Below are 26,461 nucleotides of genomic sequence, written 5' to 3'. Positions count from 1 at the left end.
CAGATGGGAATCTGAGTTTACTCCTTAGCCATGCACTTGTCTACAGCCGTTGGTTGATGGAGTGCTCATCAGTGCTTGCCAGGGGCCATCTCCTCAAAGGGCAGGGCTGTGTTGGCATCACAGCAGGCATTGCTTTTCCCTGAGTGTCAGGGGTGGGAAAATGCTAAGACAGAAGAGACCACAGAACCTGGCAACCATGGGCACAATGCCCCCAGAGCCACAGGGCGTCCTTTAATTAGACCATTAAAACAAGTGTTCTTTTAAAATACAGCCATTGAAAAGACAACACATTAAGAAACATGTAAACACTGCAGCTGCTTAATGACAAGTTGCACTGCTTGGTTTAGTACCTAATGCGCTCCAGGTCTGGGGACCTTAAAGGAGGGTAACAGAAACTCCCCCTCACTTTCACAGTTGACAGAGAAGAAAGAATATGGGTAGAGTCAGAAAACAAGACCTGGCTTGTTCACAACTCCTGAGATAAAGCAAATTCTACCTTCTAGTTTTCCCAGAAGAAAGGTTAAGTTGTTAGGAAAGTTGGGAAGTGAATGTTTGTTGTCAACTGGGAGGCAGAGGAATTGACAAATGCTTTCTAGTTAGAATACCGCCTATTAAAAGGAGGCATACCAGAGCCTATTCTCGTGATACGAAAAAAGGCACAACCCGCCTTTCTCGGATGTGTAAGCCCCACCCTTGGTAATCCAAGGGCAGTTGGGTGGCTGTGCTCCATGGGGATTGTGTGTCGCACCTGAACTCCAAGTCTGACACGGGGGAACAAATTCACCTTGGTTCTGCTGCTCCCAGTCAACTGCACACGTCCCCACAACTGTCTCCCTCCAGTCTCACTGATCCAGAAGCCTGGCCCAGGCAAGGCCCAAGCTTGTCCTGATTTCTGATGAAAAGAGGAGTCCTGTTTTCTACACTAGCTCAAACAGGAGACAGGAACCAATGCCTCCACTTTCCAAATTACCAAAAACCGAAGAGGACTGGACACTGTACTCACTGCCCAGTGGGGTCTGATTGGTCTTTTTATAAAGGAAAGGGAGAGCAATAGAGTAATTCCTGGTCATCCAGATGAGGCAGAAAAGATGGTAAATACTTTTACTACTTTAGTATAGGCCCAAACACAGAGCAACAAGGGAAAACTTTTCTAGTATAATAACATCCACAAAATCTTTCATATTTATGTTTTTTAAACAAAAAAAATGATCCTAAACGTAGGTGAGTGAATTGCTGAAGATGCAGATGTAATTTGGCAACCAAAATTATCCTGAAGTTGTAACAAAATCCTCCGCTGGGGTTCTCACCTCCTTTCCTTAACTTTAGATGGGTGAAGGGCTTAAAGTAGGGGTAAGAACAGAACTTGCAAGTGCTTAAAACCAAGCCCTGATTCCCAGAAATTAAATGGGGGACAAGGAGTGGAAAGGGTCCGGTCTGATGGAGGAAAAGACTCCTGGTCCCTTCCTAAGACGTCTTAAAGGGAAGAGACACTCTTGCTTGCAGCTGGCTGGGTCACCACAGTAATACCCTAGAAGGACCTGGACCTCAGGCTCAAAGTAGTCACACTTAAAGGCAGACAGTTGCCATGCTTGAGTTTTCCTTCCTTAGTGGGCTTGGCTCAGCCTCCTGGCCATGTATGTATCACACAGACCCCAGGGCTCCTCTGGACCCACATAACTCTCTTGGATGAGGAGACAGGCATCCCCAGGCTGTTCATCAGCTTCTGTCCTGGGATGTTCATGACAATCCAGAGCAGGTGGAGAAGGCAGGCACCTGGGTCCCAGCAATGACAGGCTAGGGAGATGATGACTGGAAACTCCAAAGCACCACATCCAGGACTCCCAGAGAGGTAGCTTCCTGATCTTGACATCCCCTCACCCCATTCAGGAAGGGACAGGCCCTCTCCTCTTGCCACCACCTCAGGAATGGTCAAAGGGAATAAAAGACATGACTACCCAGGGCCCAGCTGGCGGCTCAGAATCCCAGGGACGTGCTCAGACCCTATGTCAGGAAACCCAGAGCCAGAAGCCAAGGCTGTGTGCTCCTGGCTGTCCTCCCAGACACAAAAACCAGCCCAGGAGGAGGGCACTTATTTCCCAGAGAAAGACTAGCTTCCACAATGCCTCCTCTCCCTAGCCTCGTGTCAGCCGCAGAATCCCAAGGAGACTGCTTCCCAATCCAAGCCCCTTCGGTTCTTCAGAGAAAAGAATTTATATCAAAAACATGATTTGTTTTCAGGTTGCAAATAATGGTCAGCTGAGCCTCACACCATCCTTCCCCTCCCTCAGCCGCTGGTGTTTGGTAGATGGGGGTTGCTGGGGTAGAAGGCCCGCAGCTTCTTGGCCCAGGGGCCTACTGCCTGCTGTTGTTGTCGGACAGCTGGCTGGGTGTCCGCACCTCACCCAGGGAGGCTGTGCCCTCAAAGCGCTGTGAGGCGATGGCTGCCTGGTGGGACATGCTCTTCCGTACAATGTCACCCTTCCGCCATAACACGACTTCCTGCAGAATTAGGAGAGGGATCAATATGACGCCTGACAGGGAGGCTCAGGGATTTCTCCAGAGCCTTCCACTTCTGTCCTAGGGAATCTTGTGTAAGAACTCTGTTTATCTCACTGAAGCAGTGGGTGCCACTACCCCATATTCCTGCTGTGGGGCCGAGGGCAGATGGTTATAGGAGGTAGGCCTGATAAAGCAAGCAGACTGAGTATAAGTGGGAACTCTCATTCCTGCTATAGGATTCTAAATAACCTAATGCCTCTACCTCTTGGTAAAATAACAAGCGGTACAGAGACTTAGGAGGTCTCTCCCTTGCACCATTCTGTTTTATCTATCAAAAATAGAGCCTGACCCTACATGGGAATGATGGCCTTTCCATTCCGTCCCGAGGGTATCCAGGGGCCTGGAGGAAGTACCTCACCTGCTGCTTGAAGTAGCGCCGTTCCTCCTCATCAATCAGCACTAGGTTGAGGTAATAGCGCACGGAGAACTTCTTGTTTATGTCTCGCATTGTGGGTGTGAGCTCATATCCTGCCAGGAAGAGCCGGATCGGGATGGACTCTCCTGTAATAGATGAAGTGGGAATTAGGCCAAAAAGTGACCGACTGCTTTCCTCTCTGATGATGGCAAGTGAGATGCCAGCTGAGCATGTCACAGAACAGTAAGCAAATGTCTGCTTCCCAGGGCAAAACTATGACTCCCAGTTTTGTTCCAGTCTTGTGGTTTTTGAATGTCCTCTCACCTTCCCATGCAGGAAGCAGTAAGAAACAGGTGAGTGTGAATGGTATGAGGAAGTTATTCAGCATATTTTCATTACGTATAATGTTTCTAGTTCTCAGATTTCCAAGAGGCAGCTGTCAAACCCCAGATCCTTCACCATGCCACCCAGCAATGCAATGCTACCTCCCTCCACCCTAGTTAGTGTGTGCCCCGAGAATATATCCCTGCTCTAATGGTCTGGTGCCCTGGGAGACAGAAAACCCTCATCTTGGCCCCTGTTCTCCACTAATCAGCTGTATGACTTCTGAGTAAATCTGTTGCTTTCTCTGGACTTTTAATTTTCTCATGTGGAAAATTACAGAATCTCACTGAACAATATTTTAGGTCTTTCCAGCTCTTAACTCCATGCCTTTCCCTAGTGCATAAGGAACAAAATTAGGGCAGTACTTCTACTGAGAAAGGACAGACCCATAATGCAGTCTAAAAGCTAAATATAAAAGATCTTTTAATTATCTGTTGTTGTGTATTCTCAGTGCCCCAATTCATAGGTATACGAGATATGAAGTTGACTCTACTTGCAAATATGGTTTAAAAAAAAAAATTAGAGAATCAGAGTCCAAATGCCCCAAGGGGCTGGCACAGTGACACCAAAGAATCTGAGGGTGTCCCCAGTGCTACAGGACACTAAATCTGTGACACTCCTCCTTCCACATGGAATAGTCTTAGAATATGCTGAATACAACCTCAGAAGCACCAAGCACTTCAAAGTGAGAAGAGACAGTCTTTATCCTTGATTACTAGAGGCAATAAAGAACATAAATGATTGCTACTCCTAAATAATCAGGCAGATACCCAAGTATCAAAGGGCTTTCAAATCCACTCACCCCAATTCAGTACGAGCTCTGTGGAGATTGGGGAGGACCATTTCCATTGGTGCCCAGTGCCCTCTGTAGTACCTGGAAATGTGAGCCAACCTATCTAGTAGTGCTCAGCAAATGAGTCAGAGTGAATCGTTTTACTACACCTAGATTCTGGGAGTATAGCTCAGTGGTAGAGTGCTTGGCTATTATGCAAGAGGCCCTGGGTTCAACCCTCCATGCCATTAAATAAATAAACAGCTAGATAGATAAATAGATAAATAAATGGATTTTATCAGAGGTAGGACTAAGTAAGAAAAAAAACTACTGTGCATGAAACTCTTGGCTCAAGCAGCAAAGAATTTCAGAAATGTTAGTAGGAAGGAGTGAAATGTTCAAACTATTAGCAAATGAGGTCAACATGGAGTTGGTCTGGTGGAAGATGGGGTGGGAGTCTAAAATTCCACAGACTCAGCCTTTTTCTTCCTCCTTAGTGATACCTATGGTGCACAATTAGATTAAGAAATCACAGGTTAACAGGACATCTTACTTTAACGTATCTCTCAAGCCCTTCCAAATTCTGTACAGAGCCTCAGGACCAAAGGGGTGGTGGCCAAGGCCCTGTGTGAGGAGGCTCACCTCGTACTGGTGCCCCATCCATGATCTCATACTTGGCTATTGTGTCATTCTCGTGGTAAACATTGGGGCCAGTGCCTGTCGTTTCCCGTTTGATGATGTCTATCTCCATGTGCTTGATTTTGATTCTCACCAGCAAGAAGTATATCTTCCCTACAATGACATCTTTCAAGTGGTATCTGAGGAAAAGAAAATAGAAGCAAAATATTGGTGCAGTAGCTGGCTCTGTTTTGTTTCAGTGGCAAGGACAGTGCCCTAGCCTCGCATGGTGGCTGAAGGTACAGTCACAGTACACACTCACCTGTCTTCTCACCCTCACCGCTGTGGTGGAATGGCTTCCCAGTGCATTCTTTACCTGAATCTAAGTGATTCTTCCATTGTTCCAACTCAAAGGATGTTGATCCTCCATGATATTTCACCTGTTCATAACTGTTCATCTGCTCTGTCTCCTCAGCATATACCTTCTGTACTTTTGTATATTTTTTTAAATGTGTTTTTCTAATGTACAGGAGGCTGATCCCACAAACGCATGAACCAGGTCTCTCCCTTCCTCTCTGATCTCCACATAATGTCATTTGGGAATGGAGCCTGAATGGTTAACACCAAACACTTTTGTTTGTGCTGGGCTGGGCTAACCAGGCAAGAATAGTTGAATGAGATGAGTCCTCTCTGCATCAATGCCTGTCCTCTGGCTTCTGCTCATATGGCTTGTAGTCTGTGAGCTACTAGCAATTTAGTCACATTGCAGTAACACTTTCTTACCTTTCAAGTTTTTCACTTTGGGTCAGTCAGTAGTACTGGTAATCTATCAGGCATGACAGAAAAACTCTTCAAAGCTGGAACTCAAACTCATTGGACATAAATTACTGGGAGGGAATTCAGAATTTAGCTTCCTCATTAGACAGGTAAAAAAAATGAAAGTTGGGATAGAATAATCATTTGACCTGGATGAGCATAAAGGGCAAAGACAGAGGTGAGCCCAGGTGCCTGATGTCTAGGATTGGGCGCTTCCTGCTATGTCACAGTGCCCTTCTGAGTGCAATCTGTTGGTAAGAGTGCCGGCACTGAATACCTGACCTCAGCATACTTGTGAGAGCGGCAGGAAGTCGCTGGTAGCATTTCACAGTGATACTTAATGACCAGGGACTCTAAGGTTTTCTAAACTTTTGTAAAGGAAACGTTTCTTTATTCTATATGAAATCGTACATGGAAGTACACCTATCTGAGAGACAACTGTGGCTGTTCCTTCATATCACACTTTTTCTGTGTGTTTCTGAAACCCACTGACCTGGTCCATGCTCTTCACTTTTCAGCTAAGAAACTGAGGTACAAAAATGGTAGTACCTACTAACCTTAGCCAAACTTCCTAATGGCAGAATAGGGCCTGATCTGAAGTCCTAGGTCCTTTCTACTATATATAAATCATGTATTCTCACATAGTATAGTCTATCATGAACAGAGAGCAGCAGTTTGGAAATATCTGTTCCTTAACTACATGTAACTAATTCACTAGAGCATCTTTTCCACACTAACTTTGGTCTTGTAGATACTTTTTAAATAATTTTTTATTAGTACATGTTTATAGTACATAATGATTACACTCCTCATGGGAAGTTATTACATGTACATAACACATCTTAATTCTTTTTACTTCCTTTTGGCCTTATATATACATAGTGAATGGCTATTCCAAGCTATTCCAAGTGGCACTGCTGCTGGCTGCTGCCTTCACAAGGTGACTGGGTTGCTGGTGGGGAGGACCACATAGAACCCCAAAACCAAGAAGGGAAGAAGCTTGCTCCCATGCCAGGCCCAGATCAACTGCCTTCCCAGTACCTCAAGGCCTGCTCCAAGGAGGCCAGGCCAAGTAGGCTGGTTCCAGTGGTCATGTTAGAGGGTACCTACAGGGTCCCAGGACAGAGGGCAGGGAAGGAAAGGTACACCTTAACTTCCTGTCTATTTTCAGATTCACGTATGTTCCCAACCCCCTCAAAAGCAAACCATGTGGCTCAGCTCCCACTACCCCCAGCCTCTTGTGGGCCTGGGGCATATTATAGTGAGAACTGTAACTACAGACTGTGTGATTTTTTTTTAAGCCCTCTATGAATAGAATATCACTTTTCCTTGTAGATATTTGATTTCCAAACATTTTTAGGAATGTATTATATTCAAAGGAAAGATGCCATTTAAACTGTCCGACTGCCAAAAAGTTTTATGATTCAGAAGTTTTTTTACATTCTAACAGTACACACAGTTTACCAACTTGCCAATTAAAATAAAGTTATTTTAAGATCTTTATAAAATGCATCAGGTGTTCTTTGCCACAATTCATTTCAGTTCAGGGAGGAAGCAACAAACCACTGCCAGTGTTTGGTTTCCTCGCTTTGATTGGTAAGGACAAGGAGGAAACAGATGATAATGGAATTGTGTTCTGTTTTTGATCTCATCCACAGAAGGAAATAGCTGTACTCAGAATCTAAAACAAATAACCTTAAATTTAGTTTAGCTTGGCCTTGAAAAGGCATGTTAGGATATTTAACTTCAAATATCTTTATTTATATCTTATTTAAATTAAATGTAACATTTAATTTACTGTAGTGTAGTTTAAATATTTCCTCCTCCATTTTCTGAAACTACCCCAACATATATATTCACTGTACTATTTCTGTGATCTCCCCCTAGAAGATGTCACCAGGACATAGTGAAATCACGGGGCTCCCATCACTTTGCATCCAGATCAGGTTTTGTTTTAACCTCCCTAAATAACTATGCCACTACCTTGGGTCCCAGGACACTTACTTGGATTTATTGTATTCAAACTCAATGTGCAGGCAGTCCTCGATCCCAACCTCCATTTTGATGGAAGAGTTCAGCTCCGGGTACGTGCTCAGAGTGTGCACTACAATGTCCATCTCTTTGACAACATCATTGAGGCGGCGGCTGATAGTGGCCCGAAGGAAATAGCTGTGGAGGATACAGCTGGCATGAATGAATACTCCCCCCCTCCAGAGTCACCTTGACACAGGAAGCAAACTGACCCACTTCAGAGAGCCCCTACAGTGATTCTTAATCTTCTGGGGCTTTGCATCCCTTTGAGAACTTATGAACCATTTCTCAGAAAAAACACACAAATGTACGTGTAACAAAATTTTGCTACCACAATTTCAGGGAAATTGAATCCCTCTTCCCAAAACCCTTGTACTAAAAGTGACTTCTCTGCACTGTATTCCAAAAACATATTATGCTTAGACTTTACCATTACCAACCATGTAGGTATATGCAGGTTTCATTTCTTTAACTTCTGCCTTTTTGTGTATAGGGTGCCAAGGTTTAAATCTGAAATTCCCCCCAAACTCATATATTCAGAGTTAGCAAAGGTGATTTGGAAAGTGACTGTGTTATGGGGTGCTATACTCATCATTGGATTAAGCCACTGGTAAAGTTTATACCTGAATGTGCTGTTAGGAGGTGAGGCCTGATCATAAAAGGCAGGTCACTGGGTGTATGACTTGGAAGGATGTATTCTTGCCCCCAGTTCTTTCTCTTTCACTGCTTCCTGGCCACCATGGTGTGAGAAGCTTTCCTCACCATGCCCTTTCACTTTGCCATTTTTGCCTTGAAATCTGTTGACCAGGGACTGAACTCACTGGAAACTGTGAGCTAAAATATTTTGGGTATAGAGTATTTTGTCCCAGTGATGGGAAAGTTGACTAATATACAGGAGCCCACCCAAACAATATTTGATCAATGAACATTTTTCAACTTCCTCTCAGTTAAAAGAGAGTTGAAAAATGTTCACTGATAGGATATGGGAAAATTAAATAGCTAATCATTTAGTAAATTTTACTATGCTAAACACTACACTAGACAACATGGATAAGATACAGTGTCACGGGAATTTCCCAATGCACTGGGGGAAATGGTCACATAACAGAAAAATTAGAACCTATGGAAAGTGTTGATTGAGATACTGCAATCCAGTAATGTGGGCAGAGGAAAAGAGGTAGTCCAAAAAGAGAAAGTCTTCATGCAAAGCAACAGAAATTGAGTGCAAATAGCAAAGAAGTGGCTGACTCAGGCTTGGAGAGGAGTCTGTTGTAGCAGGGGCCAGTTAAAAAGAGCTCCAGCTCCTGCACATTTAATAACCCCAACTTCTATGGACAGTCACTTCAGCACTGCCTTCCCCAGCATTCCTGCCACCTTAACCTAACACTATGCTAATGTACAATGATGGAGAAAACACCCCCTTTTATATTTTCTTCTAAATAATTCTTAGATAATCCCTACAGCCTGGTAAGTGTTAATGGAGAAATTATAAAGACATTCTAACCACATGGGCCACACATTTACATTACTGTCTTAGTTACTTTTCTTGTTGCTGAGACAAAATACCTGACACCCAAAGTTAAAGGAGGAAAGATTTATTTAACTCTCAGTTTGTAGTGGTTTCAGTACTTAATTGGCTGGCTTCATGGTAGGGAGGCTTGTCAGAGGAGAACAGTCACAGCAGGTAGAAGTTAACAAAGCAACAAGTGGGGGAGCAAGCCTCTTTCTGCCCCTTTTATCTTATCCAGACTGTTGGGATTAGGGCAGTGCCAGTCCAATCAGTGGACTGATCCAGGAACCATCCATCCTTAATCCCAGCACTGCATATTCTAGATTCAGCCACATCTGGAAAGTCCATCCCTCATGACTGTATGAGGCTTTGTGGGGACAGCTAGACACAAACTATAACATTCCACCTCTGGCCCTCCGAAGACTCATATACATGCCTTCATGAGGCATTTGGTCCATCTCTAAGAGTTGCCAAAGTCCTACCAGCTTCAGCATTGGTAAAAAGTCCAAGTTCCAGGTCCCCTCTAAGATTTAAGGCAAACTCTCAGCTGTAAGCTCCTGTACAAATGAAAGTTAAACACTTTCAATATTCAATGGCACAAGATAGAAGTTACAAACGGGGATACAAAGGAATGGGAGCAAAGTAAGTCTAAAATCCAGCAGGACAGACATTAAGTCCTCTAGTTCAATGTGCAGTATCCAAGGTAATCTGTGGCAAGATGTGAACTCCAAAGGGTTTGGGCAGTTCTGCCCCTACAGCACTTCCAGTGATTGTAGCTCCCACAGCTTCTCTCTGGGGCCAACTCTCCTCTTTCCTTGCAGTTTTCCTCAGATGACTCATATTTCTGGCTTCTCCAACCTTCTGAGGTCTCTACTACACCACCGGCTTCACACTGACAGTGTTATATATTGCCATCTCAGGGTAACTGTCCAGCCTCCCAGGTTTTCTTCTGAAATCTTGGTGGAAGACTTCCTGACCCCACAACTCTTGTATTCTGCATGCACCTAAAACCGTCATGTAAGGATGATGACAAGGTCTACCATCAGCTGAAGCAGTAGGCAGGCTCTTTTTTCTCTCTTGTCTATATTGGTTGAGTGCCCATGAACATATCCCAAGAAATAACTTCCTGAAGCTGCTGCCATTCTGGAATATAGTACTCTGGGGCTTTCTTCTCAAAACAAAATCTTTCATCACCTTTACAACTCCGAAACGGCAAAGGCTGGAGTTCCGTTGGTTCTTTTTTTTCCCTCTTCTTCTTTTGAGACAGGGTCTTACTATGTAGTCCAGGCTGCCCTTAAACTCACTATTTAGCCTAGGTTGGCCTAGAAACTCACAGCAATCTTTCTGCCTCAGCCTTCTGAGTGGTGGGATTACAGGCACCACACCCAGCTTGTTGATTCTTTTAATATCCTCAGGCCATCTTTTTTGTTGTCTTTTCCTGAAATATTTGGCTTTTCCTTGCTAGACTTTTCAGCTACTGCAGTTTCTTCTCTGTTCCATCTTTGTAGGCCACAACTTTAATGGAACTTTCTTTCTGTCTAAACTCACATTTTGAATTATTCTGCTTGGCTCTCTGCTCTTTCTTCTCAACATAAATCTGGCTGAAAGACCCCAACAGTAGCCATGCCACTGCTTCAACCTTAGACTGCCTTGGAATCTCTTCTGCAAGATTAAGGAGTCTGCTGCCCTTAATCTCAGTCTCAGGCAAAGTCTCTGGACATAAGCAAAATGCAAACAAACTTTTTACCATGCCATAATACACATTACCTGAAATCCAACAACCAAAGCAGTCCTTCTTCTCTGCAGAAACTTCCGATGCCTGGTCTTTACTGGCAGTATTTCTATCAGCCTCTGGTCTTCTGAGCTCTAACTAGAAGCTCCCATACACTATAGCCTAAGGTGGTCCAACTCTACCTTTTTAGCTGGTATCTCCAAACTCTTCCCACAAGCCATTCCCAAAGGCTCCTGAACCACATGGTATAGTCACAGCAACAAATCCACTTCTGGTAGCAAATTCTGTTTTAGTTACTTTTCTCATTGCTGAGAGGAGAAACCCAACACTTAAAATAAAAAGGGGAAAGGTTTATTTAGTTCACAGTACATAGAGATTCCAGTCCATAATCAGCTGGCTCTAAGGCAGAGACACACCATGGCAGGAGGCAACAGTCTATGGTGGTAGAAGACAGGAAAAGCTATAAGAGCAAAAAGGTAAGACAAGCCTCTTTCTGTCCCTTATATTATATCCAGTCTACTGGGATTAGTGTGGTGCCAATCTAATCAGTGGACTGATCCAGCAATCATCCACCTTCAATCACAGCACTCTTAACCCTAGCATTACACTATGAATCAATCACACACTCTAGATTCAGCCATCTCCAAAAAAAGCCCACTCCACTCCCCATGACTGCATGAGGCTTTGGGGGACATCTAAGAATAACAGTTACTATATCTGTGGCACTGATTGCTTCTTGGCAATCCTTTTTATTGCCCTCAGTAATGTCTGTCACACTGGCCAAGACATTTGTCCCTAAGCTTTCTTCTAATTGCTCAGGTCCCAGGTTTCCCGGTCTGTGGAAGATACTACCTTTTACTCTACTAAGAAGATAAAGGGCTTCCAACTCAAGATTCATAATTCTTTCCCTTTCTGCTTTGTGTTACTTCTTACTTAGGGTCTACATGTGTCTCTATACCTTTACCAATCTACTCTTTTCAACAGCATTCCTCTCTTAAAACCTGGCACAAATACTCTTACCATGGATACACATTAGAATCAATTAGGGGAAGAATAGAAGAGAACTGAAAAATTCTGATGCCTAGGAACATAAATATTTAGTTGTTCTGTTGAGGGACACAACAGTTTTTAAAGCTTCCCAAGTGACTCTAATTCTGGTCTAGGGCCTTGATCCTTCTACTTTTCAAATTTTCCCAAAATAGTCCATCTCTTTACAGCTAACATTTCTTTCCTTTTTGCTTACAAAAAGTCTCAAACTCAGTCCCAAACATCTTCTATAGGCCATACATCCTGACCTGCCATAGGTTCCCGTGCCTTTCTTCACAGACAGCTATCACATGATAGGCACTATACCAACAGCTGCATCTTCTTCAACAGCCATTACTAGCTACTACCCACCCATCAGAAACTGCTCTTCTGAAAGGAAAAAGGAATACATGGCTTCCCAGTTACCAAATTTAGTGGCCTTCTCTTTTTTCTCCTTTGTGTGTGTGTGTGTGTGTGTGTGTGTGTGTGTGTGCGTGCGCGCGTGGTACTGGGAATTAAACCAGGGCCTTTGGACAGAGCTACATCACCAGCCCATTTTGATATTTTATTTTGACATAAAGTCATGCTAAGTTGCTCAGGCTGAGCTTGAATTTGCAATCCTCCTGCCTCAGCGTCTCACAGTGCTAGGAATATAGGCATGTACCACCATGCCCAGCTACCAGTACCTTTTTTCTCTAACCTGTGCAAAAAATACTTCCTTTTCCTTGAAATTATTTCTACCATCTTCAGTGACCTCTTCTACCCTTTAATTATTATGAATAGTGCTACTTCAAACAAGGGTATATGAATGTCTGTTCCAAGGCTTGTCTTCAATTCCTTTAAATACCCTGAAATGGAATTGCTTTATCATATGGTAATTATACATTTAAGTGTGCATGTGTGAGTGTGAGAGAGAGAGAGAGATAGAGAGAGAGAGGAAGGGAGAGAGAAAGAGAGAGAGGGAGAGGGAGGGAGACAGAGAGACGGAGAGAGAAAGGAAACGAGAATGAGAACGAGAACAAGAATGAGAATGAGTAAGAGAGATTGGGGACTGAGTAAAGCAAGTTAAGTCTCCCTCAGTAAATGAATAAAATGTATTTACATACAATGAGGTATTACAAACAGGAAAACAGTTCTGTCAAATGCTAAAAGTCAGGTGAGTTTTAAGGACATTTTGCTGTGTGAAATGATCCTGTCACAAAAGGACAAATAGTGTGGACTTTAAGCACATTGATCAATACCACTGAGCCTACAACCTCAGCCCTGTTATTTTTGTGTGAGAAATCACCATATTATTTCCAACATCTTTCTTTATGACATAAAAACATTTAAGTAAATCCGCTGCCAAAAAATTAATAAATCCCATAGCCAAGCTTAAGTGATGACTAGATAATCCTCACTGTTGCTTCATTGAGTGATGTGTCTTTAGCGGGGATAATGGCAGTGCTTAGACCTCTCTGCACAGATTTAAAAAGAGGACCTACAAACGCTCTTCTGATGAAATAAAGAAACCAGGAGAGAGAAGGGAAGGTATAGCAGAAGTTATCACCATCGCAAGTTCAGGCCTTAAAATGATAACAAACTGATCTTGCTGGGTGTCATAGTACACAACTGTAATTCCTGCACTCAGGAGGCTGAGGCAGGAGAACTGCTGTGAGTTCAAGGACAGCCTGAACTACATAGTGAGATGCTGTGTCAAAAAACCAAGCTGACCTTAGGAGATTAGCATTAAAACCTGGGATGAGGTGTTCAGAGTGCTTTGTTGCAATAATATTGCATAACCTGCAGTTCCATCTAAGAGACTATAATTGCTGTGAAATTTTTGTTACTCTACAGGCCCTGGCATCAGTCTTATAGTCAAAGTTTCCAAGACTGGAACAGTAAAAACAAAGCCATGTACTTGTAATGTGTTTCTTATCTACACCATGTGCAGTGCCAGCAATGGAGCTTAGAACCTGGAGATTGCTAGGCAGCTCTGTGTTCATTAGTTTTTAAATGTTTTTTACCAGTATGTTTGTACATAATGATTAGGTTTATCGTGCAGAATTTGTACATGTACGTAACACATCTTAATTCTCCGATTCCCTTTGATCCTCTTGCAAAAGCTGTTTCCATTTTTTTTCTTCAATTCTTTTTTGTAATCTCTTTTCCTTTCCCTCCTTCTATCTCTTATTCCTCTTCCCATTTGAAAAAGAACTCTCTACTTTGTCTTCTCTTTTACTCTGCTTTTTATATTTTAAGTTTCTCATATAAGAGAAATCATGTAACATTTAAACTTCTATATCTGACTTACTTCACTGAACATTATGGTCTCAAGGTACATGTATTTACCTACAAATGCCCCAACTTTATCCTTCTTTAAGGCAGAATAGTAGTCCATTGTGTATAAATACTACATTTTCTTTATCAATTCATCTGGTGAAAGGCATACAGGCTACTTCCAAGATTTAGCTATTATAAAATGCGCTGCTATAAACAAGGGTGTGCATAGATGTAATTTTTAAAAACTTTGTTATACTGTGTTGCATTTTATTTTCTTGTCAAGACCAAAAGATGGAGAATGTAGATCTAAAATCAGAATCTAAATATATTACCCATTTTTCCAGTGAGAAAGCCGAGTTATGGAGCTTGAGCTCACACTGCTGCTGTGAAGCAGAACTAGATGAGGGTTCAGTATCTCCTGACACTCAGCTGAGGATGTGCTGGGGCCAGCTCAGTTACCAAACTGATGCTCAACATTTAAAGAATTTTATGACCTGGTTATTAAATATAGCTATTATTTAAAGTGAATTATATTATCTTACAATTAATTGTATTAAAACAAAAGTAATATACAGGAAAAATTCAATGCTATTCTTTTTGTTTGTTGGGGGGGTTTCTTGTTTTGTTTTGGTTTCTTGAGACAGGGTCTCACTTTGTAGTTCAATTGAGCCTTGAACTCACTATGTAGCCCAAGTTGGCCTCAAACACAGGGTGATCCTCCTGCCTCAGCCTCCCGAGTGCTGGGAATGCAGGCATTCCACCATGCCCAGTTTAAACTCAATGCTTTTTTTTATTATTATTAAATTCAATGCTTCTTAATGGCTGTCCTACACTCTACGATGCTTCCTGCCCGTAAGGGAATGCACTCCTAGTTCACACGTGATGGAACAGTGGCTACCACCCACTTTACCCAACATCCACATTCAGGAACAGACAGCTAGTGTTTGGAAACTGGCCTCAGTGTACTTACACTACAGAAATGGACAAGTGGTACACACCAGGGGCCTCTGACCACACAAAGCCCATTATTAAACATTTACCAGCACACCACAAAACTCTTCCTTCTCAGAGATCTTCAGAAGCAGGGACAGCTTCAGGTCCTTGGCCACATTGGACAGGTTCTGGGATGGGGAAAGGTTGGGGGGAACTCACCGCAGCTTTACGTTCTGCCCTGTATAAGACTCATATGGCTTCTCCACGTGGGTGAACTCAAAGTCAAAGGCCTGGGACTGAGTGATCTCTCCGGGCCGAGCCAAGTCCTTCACCAGGGACACGAACTCATGGTGATTCCCGCGGTCATAATACAGTTCTGGAAAGAGACAACACCTCTTCTATCAGACCCAGGCTACACAGGGCCTAGCAAGGGTGCCCCAGGCCAGAAGCACCACCCTTCTGGAAGGACGCCCCCAAATAGTTCCATTCCAGCTTTACTTTTCGACTTCTTTTCTTTCCCTAACCCCCACCCCTTTACTATATTCCCCAGACACTAGTCCTCCTCCTCCTTCCTTTCATTGACTCTTCCACCTTTTTTTTTGAAGGAGATGTCTCATTATGTTGCCCTGGCGGGCCTTGAACTGGGCTCAAGTAATCCTCCTGTTTCAGCATCCTAAGTTGCTAGGACTACAGGTGTGTGCCACAATGATTAGCTGATTCATCCCTTTTGTATACTGAAATTCTGTGACACAAAGAGAACCCATTATAATCCCCTCTAAGATGTTGCTCCAGGTAGCAATCCAGTAATTTTGCCCCCTTCCCCCATAAAAGTAAGAAAGTATAGGGACAGTGGAAAAACAGCCTCACCCAGCCTCAGTGAGCAGCTCTGAGGGTTATACATGATAAGGAACCCAAAATCAAAATCGATTATCATCTTAACATTTCTAACTTTTGAAAGGATACATGTCATTGTTTAATTGTATCACCACTTAGCAATCTTACAAGACAGCTAGATTAGGCCTTATCGCCCATTTAACAGAAGGAAACTGAGGCATGGCATAGTCATAGGACTGGCTCAGAACCACAGAGTTCGCTGCAGGGCTGAGATTATAGCAGGCTTCCTCTGAACTACATCTGTCTATAACCTGCCATAATGAGAATTAGAGGAGGTGATGAAGGTAAAAGATTTAGGGCAATAACTAGTAGATGGCAAATAATCAATACAGCCACTAGCTGCTATTATCACTAAGAAAGACAGGCATGTGGCCCATCTGCCACGGTTGCTTTCATGTTATTTCACTCACCTAGGTCAGTAGTCTTCAAACTTTGCATGCATTAGCATTCTCTGGAGGTCTACTCTTGACTCAGATCTGGAGTGAGGCGTGAGAATGTACCTTTCTAGCAAGTTCCTGGGCTGGGGCTACCAGCCTTTGAGAAGCATTGTTCTAAATTCATTCTCTCCTGGAAATAATCTTTCTCTGTGATAAGCTCAGGCTATCATTTGTCCTATTTTATGTCTGTTTGCATTCAGCCATTTGTTTTGCTGTATCTTTCTTTCCCAGTTTGGACTGTTGGTCTTCTAAAAATAAGGCCCATATCCCCGGCTTCTTGGAGGGGCCCTGTACCTGAGTTTGCACAGTGTCAAATTTAATTTGGATTGCGATGAGATATGCCAACGTGACAATTCAAGCCACCACTCCTCAGGTATTCCTCGGTTCAAGTGCTAAGCTAGGCTACAACCTGCAGCAAAGGCGATAAGCTGGGAAGTGGAACAGGAAGAGCACTCTTGATGTTTCTGTGCTTTGCTACTTAGGGACAAAGAGACGGGTCCACACAGAGTAGTCTCTGGGACAACTGTAAACAAGGTCTAGTTCTTAGCCTCTCCCGGGGCTGGGAGCCCATCTTTCTCAAGGTAACTTCAGCATTAGGGGCAGCCTGAGAAAACTGCATTTGCGTGGACAGCACAAGATCTGAGCTTTGAGTATGATCAAAGCCTTCCTGGGCTCAGGAAATCAGATCTGCTTCCACAGGGTCAACACAGTGTTCAGCCCTGCCCTAGGAGAACAACCATCACCAGAAAAAAAAAAAAAAAAAAAAAAAAAAAAATTTAGAACATGCTTTTTAGCTGGCACACCAACTCTCCCATCTTTCTGGTCTAGGAGCTTCCCTTGACACGATCATTCCACAAAGAACCAGTCTGGCATAAGATTTATCCAACTTGGGCTAGGGATGCCACTCAGCAGTAGAAGTTACTTGGTCCTGGGTTCAGTGTCAGCACTAAAAAAAATTATCAACTCATGAAGGCGGCAGCAGTATAGATAATCCCACACTGGTGATGCTACTTCCATATGTATTCATAATTTATTATGTGTGGTTTGTTTTGTGGCTAATTTACTGTGTTGCCATGCTTTGATCTATCTATTATTATGAATATACCTTCTCTTCTAAACACTAAATGGTTTCTGCTAAATGGGAGATGATAATTCCAAACTCTGTGGCGAAAAGTAAGCAATGCAATCTCTGTTTTACCCAATCAAGTAAAAAAGTACAGGACTACCATAGGAGGGCGGCCAGCCTCAGCAACAGGACTCCTCTACTCATACTTTAACCTGAGCCCATGATAATGGTGCTGGCTCCTATGTGAGAACTGAACACCTAATTTGGGAGCCTTGTGCCTCAGTACCCTAGTTCCAAAAGTCAGAGAAAGGCAGAGAAAAGTCCCAATGGCCCTGAAAAATCCCAGAGTCAAGAAGATGGAAAGAGAGGGATGGAAAAATACACAAATGTGCTCACACAGCCAGAAGGCAACATGAAAAATAAACAAAACAGAGAAGGTTCAGAGAGCATTCAGGCTGCCAGTATTCAAGTACCCTAGCAACACTGCAATAATGCTCTGCCTGCCGCAGCAGGGCACTTGGGCAGGCAAAGTTCTTTCCTGCACAGCATCACATTCTCCTGGCTGCTTTTCCTCCTGTAACAGACATCAGCTTCTGCATCTGATGCAAGGGAAGGGTGGCCAGTATGTGGTATGAGTGGGGCTGGACTGCCCTTTAAAATTTACAGTGCATAAACTGTTTGCAATGCTTTTGTAAACATTGTGGACCAAAGAGGAAAAAATTGTAGCCCTCCTTTGCTGCTTGCTAGAAAGATTGTTTTTTTCTTATATAACTTTTTTTGTTTTGTTTTCATTCAGATTTTGTTGGCACTAAGCAGTATGGTATTTGTCACAATGAAAGAATTTTCTTACTCAGTTAAATGATTTGTGGCTCCATATTTAAGGAAATATATTATTTGAGGGAGACAAAAATAGCAAGGTAGGACTTGTATCTTCTTTTTCTTATTGTCTTTTTTTATTAGTACATGTGTTTACATTCCTTGGGGAGAGCTGGAAAATGTACATATCAATTCTTTTTCATCCCTTTTCCTTTTCCTCCTTTCTGCCTCCTCCATCTCTTGATCCCTGTCCTGTTCATTAGCACCTTTGCAGTACATGTTTACACTCTGCTAGTACAGTTGGTACATGTACATGTTTTAATTCCTTTCCTATGCCCTGTCCCTTCCCTCCCTTCCACCTCACTGCATCCCCTTCCCATTTGATTAAAATCCATCTCCCTACTTCCTATTATCAACTTTTTATTTTACCCTTTGTTTATACTTCAGGTTGCTCATATAAGAGACACCATGCAATATTTAAACTTGGGTGTCTAATTTAATTCACTTACATGATAGTCTCAAGTCCTTTTCCTACAAAGGACTCAAGTTTATTTTTCTTTATGGCAGAATGGTACTCTATTATGTGTAAATAACACCTTTTCTTTATCCATTCATCTGTTGATGGATCATCTTGCATAACTTAAAAGAGAGAATCCAAGAAGTCTGGGCCCTAAAGAGACCATGAACCTCCTCTACTCAATCTCTAATTCTTTTCAACCACCAAAGCCCTCAGAGACCACACATTTTCAATTAGAAAATAGGAACTGACTGGTTTAATTTTTAATGTTTTGAAGGAAACTTCTGTCTTCAGCTTCCTTCTCAACCCAAAAGAAGGAAATAACTGTTTCACTCAGGATGTTTCATGGTAAAAACCTGACACCAATGGCCAAGAAATGAGGTTGTCACTTTAAAGGAAATTGAGCCGGCTTTGCATCACAGGCTAGAACCTGTTGCTGGGCCAGGGCCACACATAGTCTAGGCTTCATGTTGGTCTTGGAAGAGCTGCCTCTTTATCTGATTTTCCCAGCCCACTTGCTGGCTGGCAGCCTGGTCAAGATCCAGGCTTGATATGGTCCACTCACCTCTCCTGGCTCCTGTTGAACCCATAGGAGCAAGACACACCTCTGCACTGCACCTCCCCAGTTCTATGATGTGCACCTTCCCTCCAAGCCCTGTTGGCAACTTATCATGTAGGCCAGGATTAATGCATTTAATCTTAACATGCCTTTCACTTAGATGCCAAAGGTATTGAATTAAAATACCAAGTCTCTGGAAATTCTGAAAGTATTGGTCTAATTGGTATTGTTCGTTCACTAAAACCTTTTTAAAGATCTAGAGAAGTATCTCTTTGGCTTTCGAGTACAAGAGATATCCATGGCTTCTCTCCTCTACAAGCTTGATCTTCTAATTCTAATGGGTTTCTTTAACCACAATTAGTTACTAAGGTGGCCCAGGTCTGTCTAACATCTTTTATCAGTATTCTCCAAAGGATTCCTGCTGGAAACATTTTTAGTTTTTTTAAATTTTTATTTTAAAGAAAAAAACAAAAAATGAAAAAACAAGATGGCAAAACAATATGATACAAGGGTAACAGTGTTTAGTACATTTCGTATTATCTTTAAGTTAGTTACTCTGAGTATGAGATATCAGCATTTAATAGTCCAAACAATATTAGCACAAACCTCTTTCAAATGAACTGAGAGAAATTAGCAGTACAACTACTTTAACTATCTATGTGTGTGTGTGTATATATATATATATATATATACATTTATAGATATATTTTTTTCCTTTTGCTTTTCCCTTCCTTCTTTTCATCTATTCCCCTAAACCATTTGGAAATGGTTTATTTTACTTCCAGCAATTCAGTTCTTCCCTCAGTGCTCCTTACTGCATCTTTCTAAACCTGTGGGCCATTAGCAACAGGTGGAGTAACTAGACCTTACACCTTACTATCCCACGGACCTGACCTGGCAGTCTCTCTCCACACACTGCTAGCACTATTAGACCGAGCAAGCCACTGAAAAAGTTTGCTAGGTACAGGGAGGATACTAATGCTGTTCAAAAACCGACTGAGGTAACAGAAAAATACAACCTAGGTGAATAAATAAATTCTTATTATACTGTCGGAGGCCTTATTCAAACTGTAACACTGGCCCATAGGGCCAATAGCTCCCATTTTCTCATACATAGCAAACAGTCTCAACTTGGTAAAGGAATGTAATGAAAGAAAGCCATAGCTGGGCCTTGTGATATCCACTGTAATCCTAGTACTCTGGGTGGCTGAGGCAGGAGTATTGCAAGTTTAAGCCCACCATGGACAACACAGCAATTTAGTGAGACCTTGCCTCAAAAATAAGAAAAACAGAAAAGGAATGGGGATGCAACTCAATGTGAATGGCTTCAACCCCCAGAACTGGGGAAAAAAAATTTGCAAAGGTGAGTACACTGACATTAGCTTCAGCACTTTCTTACCCACCTCTCTAATGAGGACACTGCACTGCTGGGTGCACGCCCGTCATGAATCATCAGAGTTCTCCATGGCCTTGATTAAGAGCTGCAGGTACATGTAGAAAGTCCAGCCGACTAACAGTCAACAGAAAAGCAAACCCTCACTCTTCCATTTTTGTATTAACACATTCATGAAGGGGCTGTAGTACACGCGTGACTACCCCATCGGGCAGCTTGTACCACCCAATGTGACTGTCCCATGTCACCCAGTGGGCAATTGTGCATGGACAACTGGTGGTTCAAGCCGGCAGGAATGTGTTAAAATAACTAGCTTTTTCAGAAGTTGAGAAAACAAGATTCAGAGAACAGCTTCTGTGAAGTCTTAGATCAAACAGATGTTTCCAGGTAACAAATACATTATACTGAGGAACTTCTATCTGTACCTACAAGCCACAGAGACAAAATGGTGGAAGGCAGTCCCCAGCCTTAGGAGAGGGAGACAGACAACTTAAATAAACAAAACCAAATCCTGCTTGAGAAGAGGTAACAGTGAGGCCTGTCAAGAACACTACAGGAAGTGCTTGAGTGAGGATAGTCAGGGAAGGCTTTACCACAGCTGGGTTCTGAAGAATGAATAAGAGCATGTGTGGAAGAGCATACCTTTTAGAAAGATGTTAATATATAAAAGGAAGATACCAAAATTCTGGAAGAACAAGCCATTTTGAGGAAAAGGGCTAGGGAGAGATGAATCTGAAAAGAGAGGTAGGGGTCAGCTCAGAAAGAATTTGCTTCTTTAAGGAGGAGACTGACAATCTTAGAAGGGTTTTTTAGAAAGTTCATACAAGAGATGTAAAGCAGAAGGAAAAAAAGCAGGGAGCTCAAGCAGGAGGCTGCATAATAAAGGGAGCAGCACAAAATAAACAACCAATGCAGATTTTAAGATCTATACAGAAAATCTCTGCATGATGGTATGTGCATATAATCCCACCTGCTGAGAAGGCTGAGGCAGGAGGATCACAAGTTCAAGCCCAGCTTGAAGAACTTGGTGAGAACCTGTCTCAAAATTTTAAAAAAGGGCTGAGAATATTGTTCAGTGATAGAGCACTTGACTAGAATATACCAGGGCCTGGGTTCAATCCCCAGTATGGGTGAAAAAAGATCTATTGCAGAGCTGTGGCAGAGGACCAAAAATTAGAAGCCACCTGAATGTGTGAAGACCCTAAGATGATGCCTAGATTTCTGGGGCTGAATTGACACAGGTGGCATGGGCCACAGTGCAGAAAGAGGAGGCTGGGGTGGTACAATGTGTGTGAAAGGACTGGGGAAGGCTCTGTTCTGATGCATCACTGAGGCGGCTGGCGTGTATCCAGGTGGACACATCCAGCAGGCAGCTGGACAGAGTGAGAAGGGACATGGGACAAAACTCCCATTTCTCCCAAAACCCCCACCCAAAATCAGTGACACAGGAAGTCAGAGCTCAGTGATGCAACCTTCTTACCCTCCTAGGTCACCCATACTCAAGCAGACCTTAGAACACGTCGGAAGTTCCACCCTTTTGATACACAAAGAATGCAATGAAGGAGAAAACCACAGGACCACAACTTCAGCAAAGTTACCCAGCAGTTTCACTTCACTGCCCTGAGGTCTCATCAGAATGACTGTCCTTGGTGTGTGACACAATACTTCATGTCCTGCTTCTGAGGGGCCAAGAGGATAAAACAGAAAAATAAGAGTCTTTCTAAGCAAAGTCACTTTGTGGTCCTAGTTTTAGGAATACAAATTCCCTTTTATATCAAACTTAACCAGAAAGACTTTTCTTATTGTTCTTGAAGACTTATTCTTCATCAAGAAACATATCCCCATAGGTCATGGTGTCACAAGTCTATAATCCCACCACCCTAGGAAGCTGAGGCAGGACTGTTAAGAGCCCAGCCCGGGAAACAGCAACTCAGCAAAACCCTGTCTCAAAATAAAAAAATTTACAGAAAGAGCTGAGTGTGTAGCTGAGTGCAAAGGTCCTGGGTTCAATTCCCAAATTCCCAGTAACAAAAAAAAACAAAAAAAAGTAAGAAAGAAAAGAAAGGTAAGAAACATGTCATCTATTAGTCTGCACATTTCTATTTCTATTCTTTCATGGAATCATGGATAATTGAGAATGTAAGCACAGCTGGGACTGGCTCCATAAGCCACATCAGGTGTGACTGGTTCACATGGCAGAAGCAAGTGCTTAAAAGCCAAGAGCTAAAATGTACACTCTCGCCAAGTACATGTGGAAATCTTATTGGGCACAGGTAAGATGGGAAGTAAGGAAAAACAGTAAATCAGTGACTACAACAGAACTTGTGAAATGGAAACATCGCTATATCAACTATTATCATTTTTGTAAAAGAACTCTATAAAGAGCATGAGACAAGATTCCCTGATGTGCTCAAAATACCTACCAGGTGATTTTATTATCCTTGCTTTACACCCAAGAAACCTGAGGCCCATCAAGAGGCTTAACTTTCCCAAACTCTTATAGCCAACTCAGCCCAGCGTGACCAAGAGTCTAGGAAGAGTTAGCAGCAGAAGAAACAAAAGGTTTTGAGAAAATTCAGTAAGGATGACATCTTGGAATTAAGGAGCTGGACAAGAGACCGGGTGGGGCACATACAGCAAACAGCCCTCTCAACCCCCTTTCATTTAGACAAAAGGGATTCCTTTAGAATGGCTCATTTTATATTGCCTCGCTCCAGGGATATTATAGTTTATCTTCCACATATTGGCAAAGTCTGCTTGGGAGTGATGGAATAAAACAGACTAAATATGCCTATGTCAGTATCATGGAGCCAAAGAACTGATGTGGTAACTTTAAAACTCCTATCTGAAAATACCAATTCTCAGTAAGGATTTCTCAACTATTTCATATGTTACAGTAACATGAAATGCTTCTATCTCATGTAACCTGTAGTTCTTTACTAAGGCTGATTTTACCCTCCATGGGCCAGACAGCAACATAACCACAGTTTTATGGTTACCAGTCAGGGGTGCCACTGACACCTGGTTGGTACGGACTGGCAATACTGCTAAAAACCTGTGACAAAAAAAGACCTACCAGCTCCCAAGTGTCAACAGCATTGCTGTTGAGAAACCCTGCCATCTGAGCCAGAGCAGAAAAGCAGAAGGCATGAAACCTATTTTCCAACCCTTTTTCTAGTATAGTAACAGGGCTCTCCCATTCTGCCTTCAAAATAACAAAAGGAAGCTTCCTATAGGGTAGGCCAGTCTTTAACCTGATTTCATTTCCTTCAGGATCTGAGGCAAAGATGTTCAAAGTTGAACAGCAGACTACAGGGTCAGGCTGCCAGGACTACTTCTGCTAGGGTTCCTCCTACCTGTGTCTATGTTTTCTGCCCCTACAAAAGGGGAGAACAAATGCTTTACTGACCTCTCAAGATATGAGAGTTCCATAACCATCCCAAGGAAGTCTCCAAAAACAGTGTCACATGCACCCGTGTGGGGTACAGGATATAGATTCCCTGCCAGAAGGTTCCGCAGCCCACTAGTTATTTATTGTGAGCCTACTCTTGACTTCATGCCAGAAAATGATTAATTTTAGAAACACCTGAGTGTTCTGGTAACATGCAAGACTCCAAGTAATCTCTGAATTGAAAATAACCTAATCTTGTCAGGCAGCTCCTAAATCTCCCTTATTGTTACTGCCTCTTGCTGTAAAGGTCCCATGATTAAGAACTATGTTTGAAAATTGTTATGGAGCATTAAGAAATACTGATCATTTATTGCGGTTTTAGAAACATCACTTCTTTGTCTTTAAAGAGAAAATTAGATGACTGAAGACTAGCACTCTAATAACGGTTTGAGAAATGCAGTTTAGGTAGGCAAGCAGAATGAGGCAGAAGATTACAGGCCTTCTTTTAAAACCAAGTACAGGATAGGTAGTTCAGATCTGAGAGGAGATAAGACAACTGGTGAGCCCTTTCACGCACAGCTAAAGAGAAAAGGGGCGTGGGTGTGGGTGCAGCTTAACTCTGGGTCTGACAGCTGTAAATGACCACAGATGGGAGAGCCGGTGTGGAGGCTCGGTTTCCGCTAACAAACCCACCTGCAGGCTATAGCTGGAGCACTTCGCTCAGAAATCCTGGGGCCAAGAAGCTGAGCTTCGAGCACGCTGAGGACACAACCGGGATAGGAGGGTCCAGGCTTCCCTCGGATCGCACACTAGGGCGCTCCCTCCTGCCCCGCTGTCCCCACCTTCCCGACAGTGAGTGCGCTGTCACTTTTGGCAGGGAAGACGGTAAGGCAGGGCTGTCGCCCACGGGCGGTACTTTAGGCTTGAACCTCAGGCCTCAAACTGCAGTTGACAAGACCCTGAAGAGCCTGGTTGGAGCTGGGCCCTCCTGCTCGGTTCTTCTCCACCCGCTGCTCAGGCCCCGGCCAGGCGGATGGTGTAGGGGGAGGGGAGGTCCCGGGGGTCGACTCACCAATCTGTCCGATGAATTCGATCTTGATGCCCTGGTGCTCCAGCCGCTTGTTGGGGTTCTTAAGCGCGAGGCTCACCTTCCCAGAGACGGTCTCCCCGTCGTAGAAGAGGAAATACTTCTCCTTCTTCCCGTCCTCAGTTTTGTGTTCCGCTCGCTTCCTGCTCTCCGCATCGTTCAGCAGGATCTCCACCTCCACGCTCTGCCCGAAGCCGAAGAAGCTCATTGCTCCGCCAGGCTGGGCCGGGCCGTGCTCCCCGAGGTCGGCTCCCGCCTCCGGGCTCGGGCTGCCCTAGGGAAGGAGGACAAGGGCCCTGCGGGAGCGCGCTGGGCCGCTGCAGCACAGCTGGGCTCGCAGCGGGCGGGCGGGCGGGGGCCGATGGGCTGCCTGCTGTACCGGGGCAGGAGGGCAGGGCAGGGCAGGGCAGGGCGGGGCAGGGCAGGGCCGGGCCGGGCGGCCGGGAGGCCGGGGTAGGCTACCGCGTCCCCAGCAGCGCTGCACGGAGGAGCGTCGCGCCGCACCTCGCCAGTCCAGAGCAGCTGGCGGCAGCTAGCGGGCGAGGGTCGACTGTGCAACTCTAGAGGGGGTAGTGGTGCAGAGCCTGAGTCAACGTTCCGCAGCCCACCGGGTGGGGTCTAGCGCCTAGCAGCAGGGAGAGCAGCACAGGTTCCTACTGCGCACCGCACCAATGTGTTTCGCGGCTCTGGGCGGAGAGGGGGAGGCGAGGTCCAGCCCAAGGCGCAGGAGATACCGCGCGCATGCGCACGACTTTCTCTCCCACTCCAGCCTCCAGGTTGCCAGGAGGTGTGCTCACTGCGCATGTGCAGTGGGAGGAAGGCGGCCTCTCCCTCAGTTAACATGGCAGCTCCAGCTTCTTTCCAGTACAATTTGGGCCTAGGCGTTCCATCAAATACAAAGAAATATAGACAAATTCTGGGGATGCTTTCCCTTATCGTTTTAGCTGGGTAAATACTGGGCTACCATGCACATTTACATATATATATAGCTCCTGGAAGCTGTGTGACGAGGTGAAGGAAGCCCTTTGACGCGCGAGCAAAATGTCGCTTCACAGGGGGCAAAGGTGACAGGTATGACAGGTAGCATCCTCTTTAAAATTATCTTTAGATTTCCTCTCATTTAAGAAAAAGAGTTGGAAACAAAGCTCCAAGGCTTTAACAGAGCACCTGGCCCCTATTTTACGGGGCCAGAAAGTAGTAAATATACCACCTCGCGAAACATCATACAACCTCCACCCCTTGCCCCGCCCCTACTCTTTGCGCATGCGGCGACAGACAACCTATGTGGTTGGTGAAGACAATA

The 26,461-nt window shown here is 43.8% G+C and overlaps 1 protein-coding gene across 4 annotated transcripts; it reads right to left on the bottom strand.

Moving 5' to 3' along the window:
- Window positions 1-188: 188 nt before the first annotated feature.
- Window positions 189-25,900, bottom strand: Vps26b (VPS26 retromer complex component B). 4 transcript variants are annotated; one of them, XM_013511062.1, is made up of 8 exons: window positions 25,663-25,900; window positions 25,144-25,432; window positions 15,218-15,374; window positions 7,509-7,673; window positions 4,713-4,888; window positions 4,101-4,172; window positions 2,918-3,060; window positions 189-2,499 (listed from the first exon to the last, which is right to left on the bottom strand). In XM_013511062.1, the coding sequence occupies exons 2-8, from the start codon at window positions 25,364-25,366 to the stop codon at window positions 2,353-2,355; spliced, it is 1,083 nt and encodes a 360-aa protein (XP_013366516.1). In that variant the 5' UTR covers window positions 25,367-25,432; window positions 25,663-25,900; the 3' UTR covers window positions 189-2,352. The 4 variants fall into 4 exon arrangements, with proteins under 4 accessions (XP_013366516.1, XP_013366517.1, XP_013366515.1 ...); XM_013511063.1 differs by having other exon boundaries at window positions 25,144-25,427; XM_013511061.1 differs by having other exon boundaries at window positions 25,144-25,900.
- Between the last annotated feature and the right edge of the window lie 561 nt (window positions 25,901-26,461).

Source organism: Chinchilla lanigera, unplaced genomic scaffold, assembly GCF_000276665.1.
Source record: "Chinchilla lanigera isolate Chin_1 unplaced genomic scaffold, ChiLan1.0 scaffold00011, whole genome shotgun sequence".
Lineage (NCBI taxonomy): Eukaryota > Metazoa > Chordata > Mammalia > Rodentia > Chinchillidae > Chinchilla > Chinchilla lanigera.
The sequence above is the reverse complement of the archived record's forward strand: the minus strand, read 5'-3'. Positions and strand labels throughout refer to the sequence as shown.